The 23,307-nt window shown below is 51.1% G+C and overlaps 1 protein-coding gene across 3 annotated transcripts; it reads left to right on the top strand.

The window, feature by feature from the left end:
- The first annotated feature begins 1,407 nt into the window (after nucleotides 1-1,407).
- CSNK2A1 (casein kinase 2 alpha 1) lies at nucleotides 1,408-22,717 on the top strand. Of its 3 annotated transcripts, XM_061441287.1 has the most exons (14): nucleotides 4,470-4,686; nucleotides 13,342-13,532; nucleotides 14,559-14,670; nucleotides 14,942-15,043; nucleotides 15,454-15,504; nucleotides 16,158-16,217; nucleotides 16,684-16,767; nucleotides 16,940-17,050; nucleotides 17,633-17,734; nucleotides 18,538-18,638; nucleotides 19,275-19,423; nucleotides 20,895-20,981; nucleotides 21,424-21,577; nucleotides 22,385-22,717. In XM_061441287.1, the coding sequence occupies exons 2-13, from the start codon at nucleotides 13,432-13,434 to the stop codon at nucleotides 21,537-21,539; spliced, it is 1,176 nt and encodes a 391-aa protein (XP_061297271.1). In that variant the 5' UTR covers nucleotides 4,470-4,686; nucleotides 13,342-13,431; the 3' UTR covers nucleotides 21,540-21,577; nucleotides 22,385-22,717. The 3 variants fall into 3 exon arrangements, with proteins under 3 accessions (XP_061297269.1, XP_061297271.1, XP_061297268.1); XM_061441285.1 differs by lacking the exon at nucleotides 4,470-4,686 and adding an exon at nucleotides 1,408-1,488 and having other exon boundaries at nucleotides 21,424-22,717; XM_061441284.1 differs by having other exon boundaries at nucleotides 4,472-4,686; nucleotides 21,424-22,717.
- The last annotated feature ends 590 nt before the right edge of the window (nucleotides 22,718-23,307 follow it).

Here is a 23,307-nt window from a genome sequence, read left to right as displayed (position 1 = left end):
GGGGGTCCCGGTGCAGAAGGGCCGCGGTAGCGGCACGGGAAGCCCCTCGGCACGGCGCCGCACACCGGGAGCCCATTTCCCCCGCAACAGGGGCCGTTATCAGCGGCCAATCCTCGGAGTGGTCCCAGGGGGAACCTCCAGCCCTTCCCCTCCACCTACCCCAGCGCTCTCCCGCTCCGGCCCACGTCAATGCGGGCGCGAAGGTGTCGGAACAATCGCCTGACAAAGAGCTATTTTTAGGGGCCGGGGCTCGGAGCGGGGATACGGCCCCGTCGCTGACAATGGGGGGAAGGGGGCCGGGCTTCCCCCCGCCCGCACTCGGCAGCAGAAGGACCTGGAAGATTTCCTCGATGACCCAGGCCCGTACAATACAAGGAAAGCGGCAGAGGGAGATACCCCCGCCAGGACGAGCTGCTCCTTTACCTAATGGGAGTGACCGGGGTGAGGGGCTGGGGGACTCGGGTCAGCGGCGTCCCCGGGGGGAGACTCCACACCCCGGGGGAACGGGGGGGAATGGGGTGAAGCGTGGCCATGTTCAGCTCTCCAGGAGGCCATGGACAGCGGGGCAGGGCTGGCTCCCCTCATTGCTGCGGGGCATGGGGGGGCTCTGGGGGGGGGGGGGTCAGACATGGCTTTAACACAACCCAACACCTCCCAAAGGGCTGTGGTGCTTGGCCCGGCCATGGTGGCTGTGACTGTGACCAGTCCAGGGTGCGTGTCCCCATCCAGCCCCACTGCAGGGCGCTGTGAGCCGCGGTGCAGCCCTGCCCTGGGGGAGCTCGGGGCGGAGGGGCCGGGCTGTGCCCCGCTGTTTATCCCCATCCCCAGGGGCTCCCCGGCTCGTCCCGCGGCCGAGGGCTGGGTGCACGATGCGGGAAAAGCCGATCCCGGGGCTGCGCGACGGGAAAACGGCGTTGAACCGAGCGACGGGCACCGGGTGCGGTGCCGCGCTCAGCCCGGCCGGGCCGCGGGCCTGGCTCGGCTCCGCGGGCCGCAGTTGCCACCTGGCGGCGGGCCCCGGGCATGGCCCCGCCAAGAGCCGCCCGCCGCCGGCCCCTCGGGAGCCCGCAGAGAGGACCGGAACCGAGACCGGGGTTACCGGGGGGGGGGGGGGCGGAACGAGCACGGCTGAGCCTCCCACCGGGACCACGAGGCGGGGGAGGCCGACACGGGCGGGCCCGGCCTCGCCTCACGGTGCGGCCCGAGCCGCCGGGGCCGTGTCCCGGTGCGGGTAAACCGGGATCCCCATCCCACCCTCCCGCCCCGCTTCCCGGTACCGCCCGGGCGCGGACTACAACTCCCATGAGGCTTTGCGGCGCGGCACCCCTTCCCCTCCGCACACGCTCCCCGCCCCGCCGCGGCTCGCTGCGCTATTTCCGGTTCCGGCGCGCCTCGCTCTGGTCCCTGCGGCTGGCGGCCGAGCCTTGTGCCTCCGCCATATTGTCTGTGTGAGGCCGGCGGGCGGGCGGCGAGCGGCGGCCGTGGCAGGTACCGGCGGCTCCGGCGCCGCTCCCGGGACTCCGCAGACGGCGGGGGGGGGAGGCGCCGTGTCCCTTGCCCTGCTTCCCCCGCACTCCCCTGCCCCCGCTCCGCTGCGGGCGCTGTGCGGGCGGAGGGGCCGGGGCCGCCCCTCAGGAACGCTGGGCCGCGGCGGGGGGCGCTGAGGGAGAGCGGGAGGCGGTGGCGGTGAAGGGGGGGGGGGGGAGCGGGCGCGGCGGGGCGGGCAGGGCGCGCGGGAGGGGCGCGGGTCGGAGCCTCCGCTGCCCCCGGGGCTGCCCCCGGCCGCGCAGGGACGGCCGGGCCCCACGGAAGGGCGGCCTCCCCCCCCCCCAGCTCCTCTGGCCCGCCCGGTGTAGGTGTTATTTACTCCAAGTCTCCGTCTCGCCGCTTCCCCGCCCTGCCCGGCAGAGCAGGGGGGTGCGGGGGGATCTGGTTGTGCTCGCTCCCCGCCTTCAGCCGCGCAGGGGCTCGGTTCTGGGCCTTTCTGGGCGGAGGGGAAGGTCGTTCGCACTGGTCTCCGCACCGGTCGCTGCTCTCCTCTGCAGGCAGCAGTGGTCAGTCTCGGCCCTGCTGGGGTTGTGCCTCGGGGCAATAGGATGCGGGGTTGTTGGTAAAATGCGCTTTGTGAACGAGATAAGATTATGAAGGCCTGTGTGTGGTGTTGGTCAGAGCACGTTATTCTTTCTTACTGAGGGCTGTGGGTGCAAGCGATAGAGCTTGGGTTATAAACACTCACTCACTGGTATGTTTTCTGCTGACAGCAGGCGTTGATCTATGCAGAGACTCATGAGGGCAAGTGCCTCCTTTCTGCATTCTAAATTTATGGGTCCTGAGCCCATGTTGTGCCTTGGGCTGCCCCTTGGTGCCTTCGCTGAGCCCTGGTACGTGCCAGAGGCCTGCAGTGGTGTGGGGTCAGTGTTGGGCCAGCCTGCAGCTGGGTTGGGGTTTTGCAGAGCTGCTCTTGCAGCTCGATGCCAGGCATTGAACCCGGGTGCCATGCACAGCCCCCAAAGTGTGCTCACCTGGGCTGTGTGAGCTCTGCCCTCCTTTGGGAAGAGCAGCTCGTTCTGTGGCTTCAGGTGAGCACCCGCTGGAGGTAGAAGCACAGGGAGACAGCAGCTGGGGGGCAGGCAGTGATTTACGCTGTTCTTTGACTCTCTCTTTTCAAAGACCTAATAGTTGCTTAGAATATTGAGGCTCACAGTTGGTCCTGTGCTGGACTGGCAGTGGCCTGGGTGTGGACGTGACTCTGCCAGTGTGGATCCTGGATTCCCTGGGTTGGTGCAGGGAAGTTGCTTGTCCTGTGCATTGCTCATGTTGGTGTGACATAGAAAAGGGTGATGCTCGTGCTGGGACAGGGGAGACTGAGCTTGGGAAGATTATACAGGATTTAGGGAAAGTGTGAGGCTTGATCAGCTCCTTAGGCCTAAAACTGGGATTAGGGCAGTGTTCCAGTTCTTCAAGCACTGTGTCATGTGTGGGTAAAACATGGAACAGTGGCACATCCTCTGTGGAGGCACATGCTGTGTCTGCAACTGGGGAAAGAAAACTGGAATGGGATGTGGCTCCCACTGGGAGCATCCAATCCCATGTTCAGAACAGTCCACTTTCACCCTCAGAAGATCCACCCATGCCTCGTGGCTGGAAGTCCAGTTCTTCAGTGCCTCCTGCCAGAGAAGGGTTTATGGAAAGATCCAGACCATTGAGTATGAAATGTGTACATCTCTGGTGTAGGCGGTGATCCTTCAGTGGAGAGAGTTCCCTTTTTCACCTTTCTTTCTCTGTTACCTGGTTTCACTAACAGTGAAACCTCTCCCTGTCCTGTGGTGCTCAGCATGGGCTGCAGCAGAGAGCTCAGTGAGCTTGCAGAGGCACTGCTGCTCTCATGGGATCAACCCTGCAGTGAGGAGGGTAGCATCAGCCTTGCAGTGAGAAGACTAATGTTGTCTCAGCGTTGGCCATAGCAAAGAAGGGAGCTGCTGTGTTGAATAACTGGGTAACACAAGGGTGGGGATGAGGCCCAGAGCATGGAAAAATGTGGTGAGAGGGTCAGGTGCTGAAGGAGAAAGTGGAGATCTCCAAGTGGGAGCTTCAGAGCAAGTTCTCTGGTTTGCCAGGGCACTGATGGAGCAGGGATGGGATCTGTTGGCAAGGTGGCTGCTTGGATGAGGGAGAATGAAATTGATGGTAGGTTCTAGCACACGTGGAGGGAGCTGGACCATGACAGGGAGACCGTTCATGACATGAGGCAGAGTTTAGCTGTGTGCAGGGGCACTGAATGGCTCTTGTTTACTGGAAAGCAGCTGATGCAACATTGAGAATGAGGATGCAAACGCAGGAGTGGGGAATTGCTGGGGAAGGAGCTGGGAAAATGCTGGTCCCTGAAGGCGAGACATGGAAAAACTTCAGTACTTGAGATTTGGGTGTTTTCAGATAGCGCAGGTTGGGTGCGCAGGCTTGATGTGGGTTTGAGGTGGAAATCTTGGGAATGCGGGAAGCCAAAAGGTGGTTATAAATGTGTGGAATTGTAGAGGGAAAACTGTGATAAAAGGGACAGGGATGTAACTTCTCCTGCCTTATTGTCTGCTGTCCTCACACCTTCCGCTGGAATTTTTCCCTGCATTTTCTCCTTACAGAACTAATTTTCTCTTTTCGTCTGTCCTCGTGCCCTCTGAGGAATCGGGCAAAGGAAGGCAGAAGCAAATGGGTGACATTGTGGTGGTGTGATTAATTTCATGGCACATTTCTGAGGAGGCAGGGCTTTATTTCTGGGTTACCAGACCTGGCATCTCCAGTGCTCCTCCACTGCTCACATACTTACATTGGGGTGTCTGTTCTATAGACTCAGGGTGAGGTTGAGGCCATCTTAGATCTTATTGTTCCATCAGGGTCTGGAGAGAATGAGCCCCCAGGTGGAAGACCGGGAGGGTCTGTGCCTCAGCGTGGCTGCAGACATTCCCTGGTTTCATTGCAAGACGACTCTTGGATAACTTTTCTGAGCTTGGATATCTCCTTCCAGGGGCTTCCAAGAGCTGACTCCTGGAACTTACAGAACCTGATTGGAGAAAAAGAGTTCTCCTTTGGACCTGGAAAAACCGCCTTGGAAAGGAGACTGCAGCTTCCTGAACTGCTGCTGAAAGCAGAGGGGTTTTACAAGCTGCTTTTTGGACCCTGTTTGCCTTCAAGGTGCCAGACCTGTCTGCTGGGGGGGAAAGGCAGGTGAGAAGTGGGGCTGTTGATGTGGTTGTAGGATCAACGATTCACAGATAGCCCCTGTTGGCCAGGCCTCAGCAGCGGAGCAGCAGCCACATGAGTCTGACACGAGTCTTCCCCCTCCTTTGTTCAGGCTGCTCTGGACAGTTTTATTCAAACAAATGATTTTATTATCTTTTTCGTGCTGCTGCTTTGGGAAGCTGAGGAGCAGAAGGGAGACTTGGAGTCCTTTGTGGACTCGAGACAATACCACCACTGACTCCTGGTCGGGAGGTCACCATTTCACTGCTTTAATTTGCCACAGAGTTTATTAGAATCATCATAGAGACCCAGCCTGGTTTGGGTTGGAAAGGACCTTAAAACTCCTCCAGCTCCAACCCCTGCCACGGGCAGGGACCCCTCCACTGGAGCAGCTTGCTCCAAGCCCCTGTGTCCAACCTGGCCTTGAACACTGCCAGGGATGGGGCAGCCACAGCTTCTCTGGGCACCCTGTGCCATGGTCCTTATGACCCATCTGAATGTAAGGAGTATTACAGAGCAGCCACTCCAGCTGCTTGATCTAATGGCTGCATTAGTTTATGGCAATTCACTTGAAGTGGATGCTGACTAAAATGTACTAGATGGAAGTGGAAAATAATTTGGGGCCAAAGTGAAATTTGGTTTCAGATTGCCAGTGGCATGGTCGTGTCTTTGAGTATTAACAGCAGTGCTAGAAAATGGAGTTATTCAGTCTGCTTCTGCAGAAAAGTGGCCTCTGCCCTTGCACCTTCTGAGTAACCAAGGGGTAAAGTCATCTTGGTTTTAGTTGAGCTACATGTTGGGAGAGTCCAGCGTGTGCTGGGGGGGTTAACACTGGGTTAAGAGCCAGAACTGGGTGGGAGAGGTCTCACCATGTGATGTAGAAGTGCCCTAAAGTCCTCTGCATGCCCAGGGAGGAGCAGTGGTGCCTCTGCCCTGGTGTCCTGCTGAGGGAGAGGCAGTTCCTCAGCATATCTTTGCACACCTGTGCAGCAGTTGTCAGTAAATCTTTACTTGTAGTGTTCTGCAAATGGAAGAGTGTGGACACACACCACAGATGAATGTCCAGTGTGGCAAAGCACGAGCTCCTGCAGTGTTCCTCCTCTTGTGAGTTTTGTCACAGATTTCTCTCTCTGTTACCAGTGTGCTGTTGGAATTCCAGCCTTCCTTTCTGCAGATCAAGCAGCACTTTGTACTCCAGAAAGAAGAGGAGGGTTTTTGCTTGCTGAGGAAGTTGTGTGGTATTCAGATCCATTTCAGCTGAGTTTACACATTAAATCTGGGTAGTTTGGAATGATGCATCCAGGCATATGTCCAACATATGCATCCTACCAAGCGTATAAATACATCCTGATCCTAAGCCATGACTTGATGCTGCACAGTGGCGTTAGGGGTGGTTGCAGGGTGTGAAGAACGATGCTGTGGAGACGGACAGATGTATCCTTGCCCGTGGCTGGCAGTGCTGTGGGTTGGCATGGTGAGGGTGGGTTCAGCATTCATGTCCCTGCTCAGTTACAATGTGTGGTGGCTGTTGTGCTCACCAGGTTCAGCCAGGCTCCAAAATATGGGTGTGAAGTACTGAAATCTTAGTAACTTCACCTCACCTGGCTAAGGCTGCGTAAATCCAGCACTTGCTGTGATGTGTTGATGCATCATAGATACTGATTTGGGGAGTTTAATAGCTTATTTTTCCCATTTGTCAGAATGCTTGTGGCCAGGTTCATCTTGTGTTAATGGGTTTTTAGAGAATTATGGTAGAACTTCTGCTTCCTGGCAGGGGTTTGCACCAGGTTTATCCTTCAGCTCTTGTGTCAGCTCCTGCCTCTAGGAATAGCATGATCAGATCAATGAAAAACATGTAACTTTACAGCTGGTGGGTTCAGTTCAGTTCTAGCTGAATCTCTCTCTCCATGAACCACAGGAGACAAATCAGCTGAAGGATTGGCCTGTCCTACCCTGTGTGTGCTCATTAGTGAGGAAAACAGTTACTGTGTCCCTTAGCAGTGGTGAGGAAGGGAGAACTTTCCAGAGGATGCTGCCAGTTGACCTAATGTCAGCTGGGAAGAGCCTGGAGTGGGGCTGAACATTCCCCTTGGTGAGCCCTCAGGAAGTCCTCCGGTGGCCCTGGATCTCAGACATGGTTCTTAGAAAATACTGTCCAAAGCCCCAGCAGGAGGAGCTTTACTTTTATTAGTGCCTTAGAAGAAAGACTTAGAAGACTTCCCGTTGAAGTCCTTGCAGGTTCTCTTTGGCTTTAGGTCAGACTAAAGAGATGTGCCTTTGAATACCCCACCACCTTCCCTGCTCAGCCTAAGCTCTCGGGGTGGGAGGAGGATGCCCCAGAAGAGTGCTGCCATTGGTTTCTGGTTTGGTATGTGTGTTCCAACAGGTTAGCTTGGCAATTCCTGGTTACCTTTGTAGCCATTTTATGTGGTTGTGTCAGGAGTCTGCAGCATTGGCAATGAGGATATCCACTGGGGTGGCTGGGAATGGTGGCAGAGCCTGCACTTGGCTGCTGGAGCTTGGGTGTCTTGGTGATGTCCACACAGCCTCGTTCCAGGTCAGTCCTGATGTGTTTATGTTGGGAAAAGCTTTCCGTTTGCTCTGTGTGCTGGCCTAGCTCTGGAATATGAGGATGGTCCATGGGTTTTGGAGAGAAGTGGGACGAGAGGAGCTTTCAGAGTTGGCTGTTCTGTATAAAGTCCCTTAGGAGATGGAGTGAGGAGCATTCCCATCACTGGCATCTGCCATTGGAGCGGGTCCCACCTGTCCTACCCCAGGTACGTGTGCTGCTGCCAACACTGGGGCTTTGGACACCAAACTAAGCTGAGATGCTGCAGACCTGTAGAGGGTCTGTGAAAGCTCCGCTAAAATTCAGCCATTCCAGGTCTGCACAACAATGAGGACTGTGCCAGAGCTGCTGCTGGGAGAGCATGTGGCTGCAGTGACACTGCCAGGGCAGCCTGGGGAGTGTCAGACGTGACAGACACCACCCTCTGCGCTTGTGGAGTGGGAGAGTGAAGTTTTCCCCAAGTATGGAAGTGATCACAGAATATGGGGTTAGAGTAAAACCATCCCGTGGGCAGTCCTGTGACTTTGAGGCAGTGATGCTCCCTGTGAGATTGACCCCTTCATTGGCAGGAGCTGTGAGGAATTCAGAGAGGAATCAGTGAAGGTGAAGGAGGAACCGGTTTGGTTTTAGGATGTTGCTAATGCAGAATTACTCCAAGATGTTTCTTCCAGTTCAACTAAAGCAGTCGACTGTTTTCCCTAATGGCTGGTTATGCCTTGTTTAAGAGAATGGTGAGGTCGTTGTATATCATGATTTGTTTCTCCACAGCCAGACACAAGCAGCTCTTTAAGAGGAACCTAGAAGATGATTTTGGTAGAAGAATGTAGTTGGAGCAGAATGTGCTGTTCCAAGAAAACACTAAGAGAAAAGTTGGATTTCAAACCTAAGCTTTTTTTTTAGCTCAATCATATTTTAAAATCCCCTTTTCTGCCACTGAATTCCCTTTAGTAGGCGAATGGTCTCCAGGAAAGGGTGTAAAATGTCAGTTGTGTTAATCCAGGCTTGTTTCTATTTCAGCTATAAAATCAGAGGAAAAATATAGGTTGGAAGGGACTTGTGGAGGTCATCTATTCCACATGGCATTGCTGCAGCTCCAGCATCGTGGAAATGCACAAATCAGGTTTCTTTTGTGAGCTACAACATGGGGTTTTGTAAAGTTGGTTACTGTTAATTCTTCCTTTAAAGGTGAGCTGGGGTTTGATTGGTGTTGGCTGCCAGCAGCAGGCTGGACCCTGGTGTTGAAGCATGTCTTGATCTTTTCATTTCAGTGGTGTCTGTCCCGTACTAAATACTCCCCACCCTCTGCAGCAGCGAGTGCTCCTGCCCTGGGATCAATGGGCTGTGTGAAGGAAATGATAATCAATTTTATGTGCTAATTGTCATGCTTCCTCTCACTACACTAACAGAGCACATTGTGCACTTGGGATTTCAGAGCCTGGGTTTAAGCTGTTGCTGTGAAAGGGGACATCTCAGTTGCACTTGTGGGTAAAAGAAAGGAGTAAGCTTCTGATTCCGGACTATTTACTGGAACCCTGCTCCTCTCAGCTGGCAGAGAGCTTTTCTAGTCACAGAGTGACCTGGCTGCTGCCTGGCCTGGCCTCTTCACAGCCTTAGTGATTCACAGTCACTGTTGGTAATGAGCTTACATGGAGAAAGTAGAAGTGAGAGGGAATCTCCAGCCCTGTCTGACAGAGCTCTCTGTGTCCCTTTCTCCATGAGGTTGTGTGGGACAGTCTGTCAGGGACTGGTAAAGTGTTGGAAATAGTCATGGCTCTTTTAGTCTTGGTGGAATCGGGGCGGGGGAGGATAGTGACCACATTGGTGTGGCTCCCTGGGTTCAGTCTTGGGATGAACTTGGAACTCCTGGTAGGGCAGTGCTCGCACCGAGGGCAGGTTGTGCTGTTAGCAGCGTTCCAGAGGGAGGCCGTGTCAAGCGGCGCTCGTGTTCCTGGGTGCAGTATTTACACTCCACATCTGATCCACAAAGGTCATTGCTTGGCCAGGTTCCCTGGGACACCAGTGTTCTGGGAAGCTCTTGGCTTCCAGCTCGCTCAGAGTCTATGTGCTGTGTCATACTGGTGCCACTTCCTAGGTGTAGGGTTCTGAGTGAGTAACTGTGTGCTCTGTGCCAAAAGCATTTCCATTTAAAAGGAGGAAAAGGAATATTCCAGTATCTCAGTTACTCTTGACTAAAAAGAGGTGAATTTTACTAGAGGGTGAGCAGGTGCTTCTCAAACTAATGTGCAAATTCCTTAGCTGTGTTTTGTTGCTACTTGCTCAGAGTGGGTGCATCTGGAAGGACAGAAGGCACAAGAGATTCCTATAGGAATTTAGGTGCTGTACGTATGGATACTCCACAAGAAATCAAGTCTTTGGGATTGCCACTGGGATTAGAGTGCATTTTAAGGGTGATGAAACTCCTTTTTAAAAGGAGGGAGGTTGTAACAGGGGTTTAAATGAAAGTGGTTTAAAAATCCAACTCGGAGTGAACATTGGGAGGCTTTTTCCTGGTTTCCTGAGCTTTAGGTACAAAACATGGTGTGCAAAGCTGCTCAGGCTGATCTTTGAATAACTCAAACCTAAGAACTGATCTCTTTTAATTAGTAGCCCTTCAACTAAAAGGTTCCTCTATGGTGGTGGTGCAGTTGCGTTTGTCTCCTGACTGCTCGCTATCAGCAGCGCACGCGGGGTGCATTCGCCTGTGTTAGTGTGAGCTGTTTATACATGGGATGAACAGGGTCTCCTGGGGTGCTCTTGATAAGGTGCTCTGCAAGAGGTGAGCTACTTATCAGTTTGCTAATACTCAAATGTGTTTTTAAGGGAAGGTCTATGGGAAAACCTGGCACTGAAACTTTTCCTTGGTGCTCATTTGCTGCGGCTACAATGTTAGTGCTATTGGGGACAGTCTTCCCAAGGTGGTCACCACAAATGCTACACCACAGGACCTGGTTTCTGGCCTTGCACAGGCAAACCTTAGCACTGAGCAGCTCGTGGCAGGTGGTAACTGGCAGCTTTGTCTTCCTCTCTCTGTGACCTCTGGTTTATTGCCTCAAAGTGGTTGTTTCCAGTTCAGCATTTCTCTGCCAGAGAATTAAAACTCTGAGATTCATTTTGGCTTTTTGGAGATGCTCAAGGCTGAGCTGCACATGGCAACCTCATCTAATTCAATCTCCTTTAGTTGGGTTACTTTTAGCAGTCTCTCCCAATATAAATGATTCTGTGATCCTGTCATTAATGTGGGAATGAATAAATGACATGTTCTGTTTGGATTCTGCAGAACTCATCTTTCATAACAAGCTCAGGACACTCATGTAGGTGCAATCACTGCTCACACTGTATGTTCTCTGCCTTTAAACTGGAGCTAAACTGACTTCCACAACCACACCTGTCCCCATTATTTGTCCCTATTTGTGTCAGTCCCTTCTGCCAAAGAGCTTTTGGAGCCTCTGCAAAATTATCCCCCTCTGGGGACAGGGAGAGCAAAATACATACAAATTCCTGAGCGGTTCGAGCAGCTCTGGGGCCGGGTAAGTGTAGATGCATGTACTGTCTTTGCCTGAAACACAAATGATCTGTGCAGACTCTCCCCTTCCTGTAGAGAGAACAGCAGACAATAATACCCACCTCCCTACACAGGCATTGTGTGCTGTTCTTAGAAGCTGCAGTCGATGGTTTCCTGAAAAAGCCCTTCTCTTACAACGTGCAGGCAGTGCTGGGCTGGAGCTACGTGACAGAGTAAGAACCACTCTGCAATTTGATCTGCCTTTAGATAATGTGATTGATTTTTCTTTTTCTTTCTTGTTTTTTTCCATGCTGAACCCAGGCTGGGCTGGGTGGGGAGCAGCCACGTGTTTTCACTGATACCCACTTGTGCTGAAAAGCTCAAATCAAAAGTCAACTGAGGTGTTGGGTTAATTCCTGCACAAGAGTGTTGGGCATCTCCTGCCAGAAGCACATGGAATGAGGGGAAACATAAACTCTGAAATCCACTAAATTTCACTGTCCTCAAAGTGGTGCAGTGAACTCAGGTGCTGTTAAGGCCAAAGTGTGTTTTGGGAATATACATCTAATTTCTACGGGTCTGAGTCATGCCACATAAATGGTTTGAGGTCTCAGATGATTGCTGCCTCATCTTCTGAAAGTGTAATTTGTTACAGGACTAACATTTGTCCAGGAATAGAGTATTTAGTCATATTTCATATTCTTCCATTAGCTGAACCTGGCTGCAGTGCCCCATCCTTCCTTGCTTGGGCTGAGGATGGGTGGGTGGCCTTCAGTCACCTCCACAGTGGGCTTTGGAACAGTGTCCTGTCCCTTTTGACCCTGGGACTGTGTTACCTCAGCCCCTCTCTACCCAGAGCTGCCCTCAGCACTGTTTTTGTGTCAGTAGGTCAAAAACTAACCTGAGGTCCATGGAGGTTTGGTCCATACCAGAAGGAGACCTCATGTTTGTGTTCCCAGATGCAGAGCCGGTTGCTGGTCAGGCTGTGGCTCGTGGTAAAGGACATCAGACCTTCATCCCCCAGGTCATATACCATCTTCTGCTTGTAGCTGTGGTCCTTGCAGCAGACTGCAGTGCTGCAGACCTCACATAAATGGTGCCAGTAGAGCAGGATTTTGCTTCTAGAATTTCCTTCTGGTGTGATGTATCCGATAGCCTGAGCTAACTGAGTAGATTCTGGATCTTTCTGATGAATGTGGCTGTTAACCTCCTCCTGCACCCTGGTGGTTGTTTCTGTGGAGGGATGACATTGGCACAGCAAATACCTACATTCTATGTCTTTAGGTTATTGCCCTGCTGCTCAAGAGCCTTTCTTTAAACAAGGCCATGCAGGCTCTGCCACATGCTGCACCCTGAACAATGCTCTTTCATGCTCCGATGCTGCTTCCTTCCTCGTGGGTTATTTTGAAAGCTGACAAAGAGATTTTTGTGCTTGAATGCTTAAAAATATGTTGGCTTTCACTTGGGAAGGATCTGAGAGGTGCAGAGCCTCTGCTTTTGGTTTAGGTAGGACGCTATTCGTTGGTATAAAACTGCACTAAGTTCCTGATAAGTGTTCAGAAATTAGGGTGTTTGTGGCATACAGTAGCTTTCTTTTTGACTCATTTTGACTAGTCTCAGTAATGCAATGTGCACAAGCAGAATGCAAAGAAACCTCTTTAGACGTGCAGCAGAGTTTTTCTTCTGTGTGTGGGTAAATCACCATGTCTAACACAGATGCTGCTGTCTCTTAATGTCACGACTGTAGAAAGTTGTGACTGAAACTGGTGCCCCATCCCAGTCAAACTCTTCTGCCTGCCTCTGTTTGCTGTGAAGTGCTCTGAGCATCCTCAGGCCGTTGGGTCTCTGAATGGTTGGTAACTGGCCTTAAGGTCTTCACAGTGGCCTTTCCTGTCTTGCTGCTGGTTGTTCTTTGCACAGAAGGACTCGCTGTAGCCACACAAACCTTTGTGTGTGAGCACAAAGGCTTTGGTCCTTTCAAGAATTGCCGGTAAATCCCAAAGTTCTGATTTAGATGAAAATTGGTCCTTCTAGAAGTTGAAACTTCAGAAAGTGCTTCATTTAGGTTGTGCAGGTGACCTGTTGGTCTGTCACCCCTTTGCTGCATCGTTCAGTGGTGCCTTGCAAGAAGTGATAGTGTGGCCTGCAGTGAATGAGGTGTGTTTGTTCCATGGCAGGCACATTCCTCCTGGATGGGGAGAGGTTTAGCCCATGGCTGTTGCTTTCACTCTGGAGCTGGATGGAAGGAGTGAGTCTAGTCTGCAGCTACACACCCTGCAGTTCTTCCCTTTGGGAAGGTTCTCTTTGTAACCCTCATTTGGAAAATCCATGCTGAAGTTGCAAAGTTGGGGGGTTACTTTTGCCAAGTGATCCTGTCCTGCGTAGGGGGGGAGCAGACACACAGTTTTCAGGCTCTGGCAGGTGATCCCAGCCCGTGGCTGGGCTCCAGGTTCTCCTCAGCAGCTTTTAATGATTAACCTGAATATTTTTATAGTATCTTGAGGTTTTTACCCTCTGGTTGGTTTTCTCTCTGCAGGTGGAAGAATCCAAGGCCATTATCCTCCAGTGCAGACCAGGCAGCCTCTGATTTGCCATCCCATCATTCCCACCTGCCAACCTGTCTGATATGTCGGGACCCGTGCCGAGCAGGGCCAGAGTCTACACGGATGTGAACACACACAGACCCCGGGAGTACTGGGACTATGAGTCGCATGTTGTTGAGTGGGGGTAAGTCTCTGGGCTCCCTCTGGATGTCCCTGGACCAGGATCAATCCCTGCAGGATCCTGCATTTAGTGCATGGGGAGTTCAGGCACCAGCAGTGTCAAGCTTTTATCCTGCTCCTTAGCAGCTGCCTGTGTGCATGGCAAGTGTTGGGATCACAGCCTTGCTTCCCAAGTGTTTCTTGTCAAAATGTGAAATCCCCAACAGTGCAGGGATGTTTTTAGCAGCTTCCTTAAAGAGTTTGGGTTGAAGAGTGTTTGCAGGGAGTCAGGAAATGGCCCCTTTCAGAGGGAAGAAAATCTTGTTCTGAAACAATCTAAACATCAGGGTTGAAAAGAAGTAAAAAGCCTGAAGCTGCCTCTGCCTGGAGTGGCTGAAGACACTCAGCAGACTTAAATAGGTACCTGCTATTTTGTGACTTATTGCTCAGCTCTCTGAGTGACTGGAAGAGATGTCTGCTGCTTTTTGAAGGAAGGAGGTGCCTAAATTGAGCTCATGACTGAACTGTCCAAGAATCAGCCAGCAGTGACACCATTCTTTGTAGCTCTGCCTTCCCCATTCTGTATAGCAGAGCCTGGGCTATGTTCTGCCCTCAGCTTTGTGGTGCTTCTTGGGTTCTGAAGTGTACAGAGTGTGCTGAGCCGAAGTGGTGGCTTGTGCCTGCTCTGGTTTTAAACAAGCCAGTGCTGAAAGTTCTGGTCTTTCTGGCTGTGTTGATTTTTAACAACATTATACAAGGAAAAATGTAGAGACCAGTGGAAGGGATAGGTCGAGTTTGCCGCTGCTGAGATGCATAGTCAGGCTTATGTTACCTGCTGTGGAAGAAATCAGTTCTGGATTGAACCTAACTTGGGCAAGTAGAAACTCCCTGCTCCTCTCCTAACTCTGAATCACTGTGCTCAGATGAAGACACTCATTAATCCACCTTGTCTGGAAGGTGAGGCAGTGAGTTTGTGTTAAGGACCAGTTTGTAAATCGTGATGCAAATGCCAGAGCTCTTTGGAACTAACTCTAACTTCTTATCTCCACAGGAATCAAGATGACTACCAGCTAGTGCGGAAATTAGGCCGAGGCAAATACAGCGAAGTGTTTGAAGCCATCAACATCACAAATAATGAAAAAGTAGTTGTTAAAATTCTCAAGGTGAGCTGGGGATTGGGCAAGAGATAGAAACCATCTTCCTGACCCTCCTTCATATGAAACCAATGTTGGTAGCTGTCAGGGTTGTGTGATTAGAAAGGATACTGCAGATACTGAGCAGTCAGGTAACAAGAAGATGTGTTTGAGCTTCACTTGCAAAGGCTCCAATGTATTTTGCTGACTTGCAGTCACCACCTTTGTGGTGTGGTTGTTGAGCTCTTGGCCTCCCTTTACTGCAATGCTCTGTCTTACTTGTCGTTTTTCTGTTCTCCAGCCTGTTAAAAAGAAGAAAATCAAGCGTGAAATTAAGATCCTAGAGAACTTGCGGGGCGGCCCCAACATCATCACCCTTGCAGATATAGTAAAAGATCCTGTGGTGAGTGTGGAGGGACCTTAAAGGGTCCTCTGGGGTTATGGTGAAGTTGCTGTGTTTGACTTCAGCTCTGATCTGGCTCTTTGTTTTCCCCTGCTCTTAAATCCTGCTTTTGAACTGCTTAATCAGATCAGCTCTTAATCTGATTAACTCCTTTTAGAGGGCCCTGCCCCTGCAGGTGCCTTCAGCCCCTTGCTGTAAGGGTGAGATACCAGTGACCTGAGACAAGTTAATGCATTCTGCTAACAGTGCTGCAGGCTTTGCCTCTGCTTTTTGTCTCGGGGGAATCAAGTGCATCCAAGGCAAAGGGGCTTCTACCAGTTTTGGGAGTAGAAATGATTTAACTTGTTATCCTAAGTGCAAACATGTTATCTCATCTTAACCACAGCTGAACCCTGTTCTCTCTGTTGCAGTCTCGAACACCCGCTTTGGTTTTTGAACACGTAAACAACACAGACTTTAAGGTACAGTCTCATGTTTTCCATTTGAAAGCCTCTTTTTAATGTGTTTCTGGGGAAAGGCAAGTATGTAATGGGCAGGTGGGTTGGTTGATCACTTCCTTCCAACACAGTAACTGTCTTTCAAAGGTAAATGCAGAAGTTTGTAACTAGTCCTTCAGTTCCCTTTTGCCACAGGAGGTTCCAAGTGACATTCTAACCTCCAGAACAAATTAATGTTACCTTGTGGCCTGTCGGTGCTGTCCTTATGAAACATCTTGCTTTTATGCTCGGTGTATAACTATTGGAAGCACTTTAAATGTGGACAGCTGTTTCTATGGTTTCCATGCTTCTGGGGAAAGGGATTTAAATGTTTATTTGTCCCCTTCCCTACTGACCTGCCTCAGGAGGAGGTCTGTTTGAGACCCAGTCTGCAGCATAATGCGTGAGGCTGGTGGTGAAGAGGGGGATACTGTCTGAGCTGGAAGTGAATGTGGGATTTGTAAGGGTGAGGGTTAGGAACAGCCTGATGAGCTGGGAGTGGGATCAGAGGAACTTGGGAAACTTTGTCCTGTGCCTTCAAGGAGGTTTGGAGAAGCACAGCAGCAGAGCACAGGGCTGGCGGGGATGGGGTGTTGCTGAGGTGTTGAACACTAACAGGATGTGTTTGTGTCCCACAGCAATTGTACCAGACATTAACAGATTATGATATTCGATTCTACATGTATGAGATTTTGAAGGTAAGTTAGTGTTTTGTTGGTTGATTTGTAGGATTTGCACTCAGCTAATCCTGTAGAGGTGGTCGTTATCCCACTAGTGGGGATTGTAAGCTGTTGCTGGCTGCTTTTGTGCTCTGATGTAAAGTTAAATGTATTTATCCATTCTTCTGAAACAAATATTCTCTCCTTGGGAGTCTGGAGAAGGGAGGTGTGTGTGATCAGTGCCTAGTGACTGTGCTCTTAGAGACTCTGAAATGCCATTTGCATGAGGAAGCACATGAGGTGAAGTCAAAACACTTCTGTTGCAGTGGCATCCCTTTGAGAGGGAGCTCTAGAAGTCGTGTCTGTGGTCCCCAAGCCTAGTCCAGGATATAACCCTACAGGCAGTCTGGTTAGACTGGGTTTATGTGGAAATTGCTCTGAATTATCATTGAACTTGAAAGGTCCTTGTGACTGCAGCATCTCTTTCTTTGTGTGTCACCTCCAGGCTTTAGATTACTGCCATAGCATGGGAATCATGCACAGAGATGTCAAACCTCACAACGTCATGATTGACCATGAGCACAGAAAGGTAGCATGGGTTGGCTGGAGGGTGGGGAGGGGGGCCTGCTGTTCCCTTGGCAAGCTAGGATCCCTTTTGGGTACCTCTGCATAGTGATGCTAGCAGATATCTGCACAGGGGTGGAGAAGGGTAAAATGGAACTCTTAAGCATCCCTTGATCTTTGTTTTCTACCATTTCTAGCTTAGACTAATAGACTGGGGTTTGGCTGAATTCTACCACCCTGGACAAGAGTACAATGTCAGAGTGGCTTCCAGATATTTCAAAGGACCTGAACTCCTTGTAGATTATCAGGTAAGGAATACTGGGATTTGTCACTAGCTTCCATATGGGAAGTCTGTGCCATTTCGAGGCAGCAAACCAGAAATTCAGGTTCCTGGAGACCTGGAGCTAAGGACAGCCCATTCTGAAATGCATCACAGAAAGCAGTGGCTGTAAAGCTGCTGAGTTAAAGAAACTATTGAGTAGTCTCAGGACGTGAGGAAGAGCTGCAGAACTGTCATCAGGGTGCTGGGAATACAAATGCTGAATGTGGTTTTAGCAGGGCTGTGTTTGCAGTAAGTCCAGGAATGAAACGAAGCCCTTGTGGGAACAGCCAGTACTGCATGGACTAAATAAAGCTAAAACCATCCCGGCAGCTGATGGCAGTTTGCATTATGGGCTGGAAATAGCAGTGATACTGGTGGCTTCCGCTCCATGCTGGTTCTGAAGGAAGGCACTTCCTCACCTGTCCATGCATGCTGTGGAGTCCATTTCTTTTGGTTCCCGTTGTGATGCTTCCCTTGGATCACTGGAGGGAGGGGGGACCCTGTTAGTATTGAGAGTCTGTTCTGCTTCACTCACTAGACACTGAATTGTCCTTCTGGTTCTGTACAGATGTATGATTACAGTCTGGACATGTGGAGCTTGGGTTGCATGTTGGCTAGTATGATATTCCGAAAGGAGCCCTTTTTCCATGGCCATGACAACTATGATCAGGTGAGAGCTGGTCCTGCAGTCAGAGTACTCTCAGCACAATGGAGGTTTCCTCCTTGCACTTCTATCAGGATATCTGAAGAAGAATTTCAGCATTTTGTTAATGGCTTCTTTGCTCAGTCTTGAAGCCACGTTCCTTTTCTCAAGTGTGCAGGATTTTCTAACCAGTGACATAGACAGACATTTACACTTTGTGCTTTTGAGCTACTCAGTATCTGGGAAAGTTCTGTCAATATTAATGCTGGGCTTCTGGCACACAGACTGACTATTCCTGAGGCTCTGTTACGTGCAGACCCCTGGCACTGTCCGTCCATCCTCCCTCCCCTCTGTCTGGAAACTCTGCATTTGGTGCTGTTTTATTTAGAGTCTGAAAACATTGTGCTGCCTTTAGGCCAGAGTTTTTATACTTAAACCTTTAGCACGTGCTCTGCACCTGACTGGTGGGCAGTCCTTGAAAATCAGTGACCTTCTCTTCTCAAACCTCCATTCTGGAGCCCTCCAGGCTGGTGCTTCACCCTGCACGTGAAAGATGCAGAGTTTCTGTTTTCATGACCAGTTATTCCTGCCTTCCCCCCACTGCTTTTGAGTATTATCTTGCTTCCAGGGGAGTTGGTGTTGCAGGGTCTTGGGTGTTAGTGCTGTTGGGGTGTGCAGCTCCCTCCTGGCTATGGGGTTACCGAGTTCCAGCTGTGAGTGGAGGCATGGTCATGGTGACCCTGTGGCTGCTGGTTCAGACACCGAGACCACATTCAGGCTCCCAAGGGAATGTGCTCCTGCCTTTGTGACTTTGGTCTGTTTGTTCCCAGCTGGTGAGGATAGCCAAGGTGCTGGGAACAGAAGATCTGTATGACTACATTGACAAGTACAACATCGAGCTGGATCCACGTTTCAATGACATCTTGGGCAGGTGAGCCAAGCTCCAGAGTAGCTCATGAGCTCTTGGTAGACCCAAAGAGCTACTGCTTTGTCAGCAGCCCCTGAAGTAAACTGAACCTCATGCTTTTGGGAGATATCAGAGCCAAGATTCTTGAGAGCTGTCACTGTGCCTTTGATCACTTTTTTCAGTGCTTCCCCTGGTCCCTTTTCTGGAAATGGACTTGAGGAAGGGCTTTTCATGTCATCTAGGCAGTAAATGAACTGCTGGAGCATAAAGCATGAAGGGCAGATGCTCTCTCCAGTGTTCCGGGGGAGAAAACAAAACAGTGCTCTAAGTGCAAAAGATCAGGTGCTGCATAAGATGGCATTTGTGTCTTTTTTTTCCCCCTCATATTTTGTGTGACACAAACCAAACCACAAGGGACTGATGTTGAGGGAACAAGAGGAAGAGAAACTGGATTTTAGGCCTGTAAATCCATCCTGACCTTGAGTCCTCGTGCCGCCCTGTGGAGCTGCGGTGTACTGCTGCTGTGCACTGGTACAGCTCAGCCCTGGGGCTGCCACACTGAGCAGAGGTGGACATCTGAGCAGTTCTTGCTCTTCAGAAGGGTGACTTTTGGCACTGCTGTCCTCTTCCCTGCCTGACCGGGGTCTCTCTTCCCTGCAGACACTCCCGTAAGCGATGGGAGCGCTTTGTTCACAGTGAGAACCAGCATCTGGTGAGTCCGGAAGCTCTGGATTTCTTAGACAAGCTGTTGCGATACGATCACCAGTCACGACTCACAGCGAGAGAAGCCATGGAGCACCCCTACTTCTGTAAGTACAGGGGTTGTTCAACGAGTTCTGCCTCTGGGAAATCTCTGTCCCTGTAGGTTGTGCAGATAAGAGCTCAGAAGAGCAGCGTAATGAGCCTGGTCTGCAAGGAATTGCACTGGAGCCAAGGATGCCTCTGTGGTGGAGCAAGTAGGCCGCTGCCACCCACACCAGCTGAGGAAATGGTGTTACACACCCAAGTCAGGCCAGTGAATGGGCAGCCCTGTGTTCAGGCAGCTAAACCCAGGCTAACTTCAGCAGGTGGTAGGGTGCATAAACCCAGAACGCTCTGGTTTGTCAAGGCCCTCTTAACAACTTATGTTCCTAATTGTGCCTTAGTGAATGGTATATTCAGGTCTTGGCCCTGCAAAACAAAATGTACTTTACTGTTAAATGCTTTTAACCACTTGCTGCTTTTCACAAATCTTGATATTTAGGGGTTTGAAGCAGCTATAATAATGCAAAATGAGTATTTCCTCAGTTCTTTTTGTTTCCTTGCTGCTGAACAGACTTGGGTCACCAACAACCAGCACAGCTCTGTGTTATGCCTGTGGCAGGTGTTCAAGTGAAATGTTTTGCAAGTCTGAGCAGTAGTAAAGCTGAAGGCTGTGAGACAAACAGCTAAATTAACTCATGTCCTAACAGAGGCAGAGCTTGTACTGAGCTCCATGTGAGGAAGGGCAGCATTTGGAGTTCAGTTCTCTGATGCAGTAGGTTTGGGAGGCAGAAGGAGGTTGTCACAGCTCAGGTGGCAGTGTTATTTACCTGCAGCTGGAAATGAAGAATCACAGAATCCCAGGTTGGAAAGGACCTCAAGGATCATCTGGTCCAACCTTTCTGGTCCAAATATGACCAGTGCTGGAGGAGTCACCACTTCCCTGGGGAGGTTGTTCCAGTGGCTGATTGTTCTCAGTGGGAAAAATGTTCCTCTTGTGTCCAACTGGAGTCTCCCCAGAAATAACTTGTGTCCGTCCCCCTGCTCTTTGCCATGTGACTCCTGGTCAAACAGGAGTCTCCATTGTCTTTGTAGCCACCCTTTAAACCCTGGAACAGAGTTAGTGCAGAAGTTGGGAACAGCTGACAGAAGACAAGGAGCTCAGTGACACAACAGCTCTTGTGATGTGTGTAGAGACACGACATACAGTTGTAATTGGTGCTAATCTCTGCTTGCTACACCCGTTCTCTGGGTTTGGCTTTGCAGTTACACAGATCCTTAGCAGAGGAGATAAACTTTACCTTCATGTCCTTCAGTTTTTCCTCTTGCTGAACTCCAAAGCGCATCATTTCGGTGACTTCCCACTGGTGGTGTTTCCTTGGCACCTTCTTGGGTGCTTCCCACTGGAGCTGGTGGAAGCTTCTGGTAGACGAGGCTTGATGTTACCTGCCATGGGCAGCTTGTCAGGACCGGCTGAGCAGTGTGTGCTTCAGCTGCTGCCTGCTGCCACATCACCTGAGGGGACTTTGCTCTTCCTAGATCCCATCGTGAAAGACCAGGCTCGGATGGGCTCCTCCAACATGCCGGGTGGCAGCACTCCCGTCAGCAGTGCGAGTATGATGTCAGGTCAGTTCTGCTGCTGACCCTTCTCCTTGGGTGGTGTGTGACAGCATTTACATGTGCTGTGAGCATCCAGGAGGGTGAGGTCTGCGGGTGGGGCATTAGATCATCTCCTGGGACCGATGACAAGGGCACAGAGGGCTGGGAAGCAGTGGGTGGGAGAGTGTGATAAGGCCTCACGCAGCCTGAGCTGTTTTTCTGGTCTTGCTTTAAGAAGTGCTTTGCAGTTGGATGTTTTGAAGTCTGAATCTGCCCCTCAGCAACTCTTCAGAGGCTGCAGAGAACAGGGAGAGCTCTTTAATCTCAGCTTATTTTGGCAGCTCTGAACATGTAACAGAGCAGCAGCAAACTTAACCTGCAAAGGGACAGCACTTGGGTTACGAAGCCGAGTCCCGCGTAGCGCTGCGCTGGTGCCACTCTAATTCCTGCTTCCCTGTCTCTCTTCCAGGGATTTCCTCAGTGCCAACACCTTCCCCCCTGGGACCTCTAGCAGGCTCGCCCGTCATCTCCGCCACCACCACGCTGGGGATGCCCGTGCCAGCTGCTGCAGGCGCTCAGCAGTAGTGAGGGGCTCCTGTGTCCTGCGGCCTGAGCTGGGTCAGGTGGGGAAGAGGTTGCCCCTCACCCCCTGCTCAGGAGGCAGCTCGTGCCTGGCAGGGGAAGGGAGGGGATGAACGCTTTGGAGGCACCGTGTCTGAACTGTTGCTTGTGGATTTATAGTAGTTCAGTCATTATATACAAAATTATTATAGGCTGATTTTTTTTTTCTTTTTTTACTTGAACTTTTTCGTAACTCAGGGGATTCCCTGAAAATACCCACAGCTGGAATATTTCTTGGACAGTTGCTCCCTCCCCACCCCGTCCCCATCCCCAACCTCCCCCCCCCAAAAAAAAAGTACTCTTCATTTAAGAACAACAGATTGAATCAACAGCATTTCCTTGCATCCTACTGGAAATCTCTTCATGTTCCCACCATTCCTCCTCCATGAGCTTACACCCTGGGGCATTGTGCTCTTCTCCAGAACCAAACCAAGTCTTTGTGGGGCAGGGGAGGGGGATTCTTAAAGTACCACTCACTTGAACCCCATGTCCCGCCTGCCACCCAGCCCAGGGTCTGCTGAGGAGACAATTCCAGTATGGAGAGGTGGGATAAAGCTTAAAAGGAGTGAGTGCAGATAATGTTTGACACCCAAATTGGACTGAATCATGTCTCCTTAGGAGCCAACCACAATGCCAATTCACCCCCCTGCATGTCATTCTAGTCTTAAAAGATGAAGTTTCTGCTCACTCGGGGTCCTGGGCAGCTCTGAGGCCGGGGCTCCAGCCTGGAGCTCCCTCTTCCCGGGGTCTGGATCTCTGAAATTACTTTGTTATTTGGGTATCTTGTTTCTTTTAAATCGTTTCTCTAGGTTTCAAGCTGGTGGCTACTTAAAGCTGGAAAACTCAGACTGCGCCAAGTCCGATCCCACATCTTCACCCCCATCCCCTCCCTCACGTGCCATGTGGTGAGAATCCAGTTACCTCACAGTCCTGTAAATACGCACTGAGAGGACGGAGCGAGTTCCCTTAACCCGGAATGGTAGATCAGTAATTGTGGACAACTATTATCATTGACAACGGAAAAAGCACCCTCGTTACAGCCCTGCTACCCCTTGCTGTGTATATATACTTTGTCCTTCATATGTGAAAGATCCAGTGTTGGAATTCTTTGGTGTAAATAAACATTTGGTTTTATTTATCGAGGTTAGATTGAAGTTCCCTGTGTAGAGGCCTCTGGGGCCATGCCCCCCCCTGTCCCCAGTGCAGCGTGGCTGTTGCTTCTTTAGGCTGTTCCATCCCTTGGCCTCCAGCCCTTGCTCATCCCCACAGGGCCTGTCCCTTGCAGAGGGGATGGCTGGGGCCTTCCAGGTTGGAGTTAGGATGGAGCCAGTGAGCTGGGTTAGATGCACTGAAGAGAAACGGGGCAGGAGACTGAAATGCTTGTAGGGAGGTGAGGTCTTCATGGACACGAGAGCAGCTTCTCCAGGACACCATCCCATAGAAGCCCATTGTGCTGCCGTCATTTACAGCCCAGAAGCAGCGGAAGGCCGGTCTGTGTTCCCTCACGTGGCTGTGCTGCACCAGAGCAGCCCCCGCGCTGCCGTCCCGCTGCTCCTGGGGCACAACCGCGCACTTTTGGGGCTTTTAGCGCCGTTTTGGTGAATTTGAACCAAAACCTTGAATCGAGCGCTCCAGTGGCACCACGTGCTGCGCGCCCCCTTCCGCGCATGCGCAATACCCCCGCGCCCCTTCCGCCATCGTGATTTGCCTCACGGCTCCGCGCTTGCGCCAT

This window comes from Pezoporus flaviventris, unplaced genomic scaffold (genome assembly GCF_033815535.1).
Source record: "Pezoporus flaviventris isolate CSIRO_AGI_PZ_B2104156 unplaced genomic scaffold, CSIRO_AGI_Pfla_v1 ptg000213l, whole genome shotgun sequence".
NCBI classification, from domain to species: Eukaryota; Metazoa; Chordata; class Aves; order Psittaciformes; family Psittacidae; genus Pezoporus; species Pezoporus flaviventris.
The sequence above is the reverse complement of the archived record's forward strand: the minus strand, read 5'-3'. Positions and strand labels throughout refer to the sequence as shown.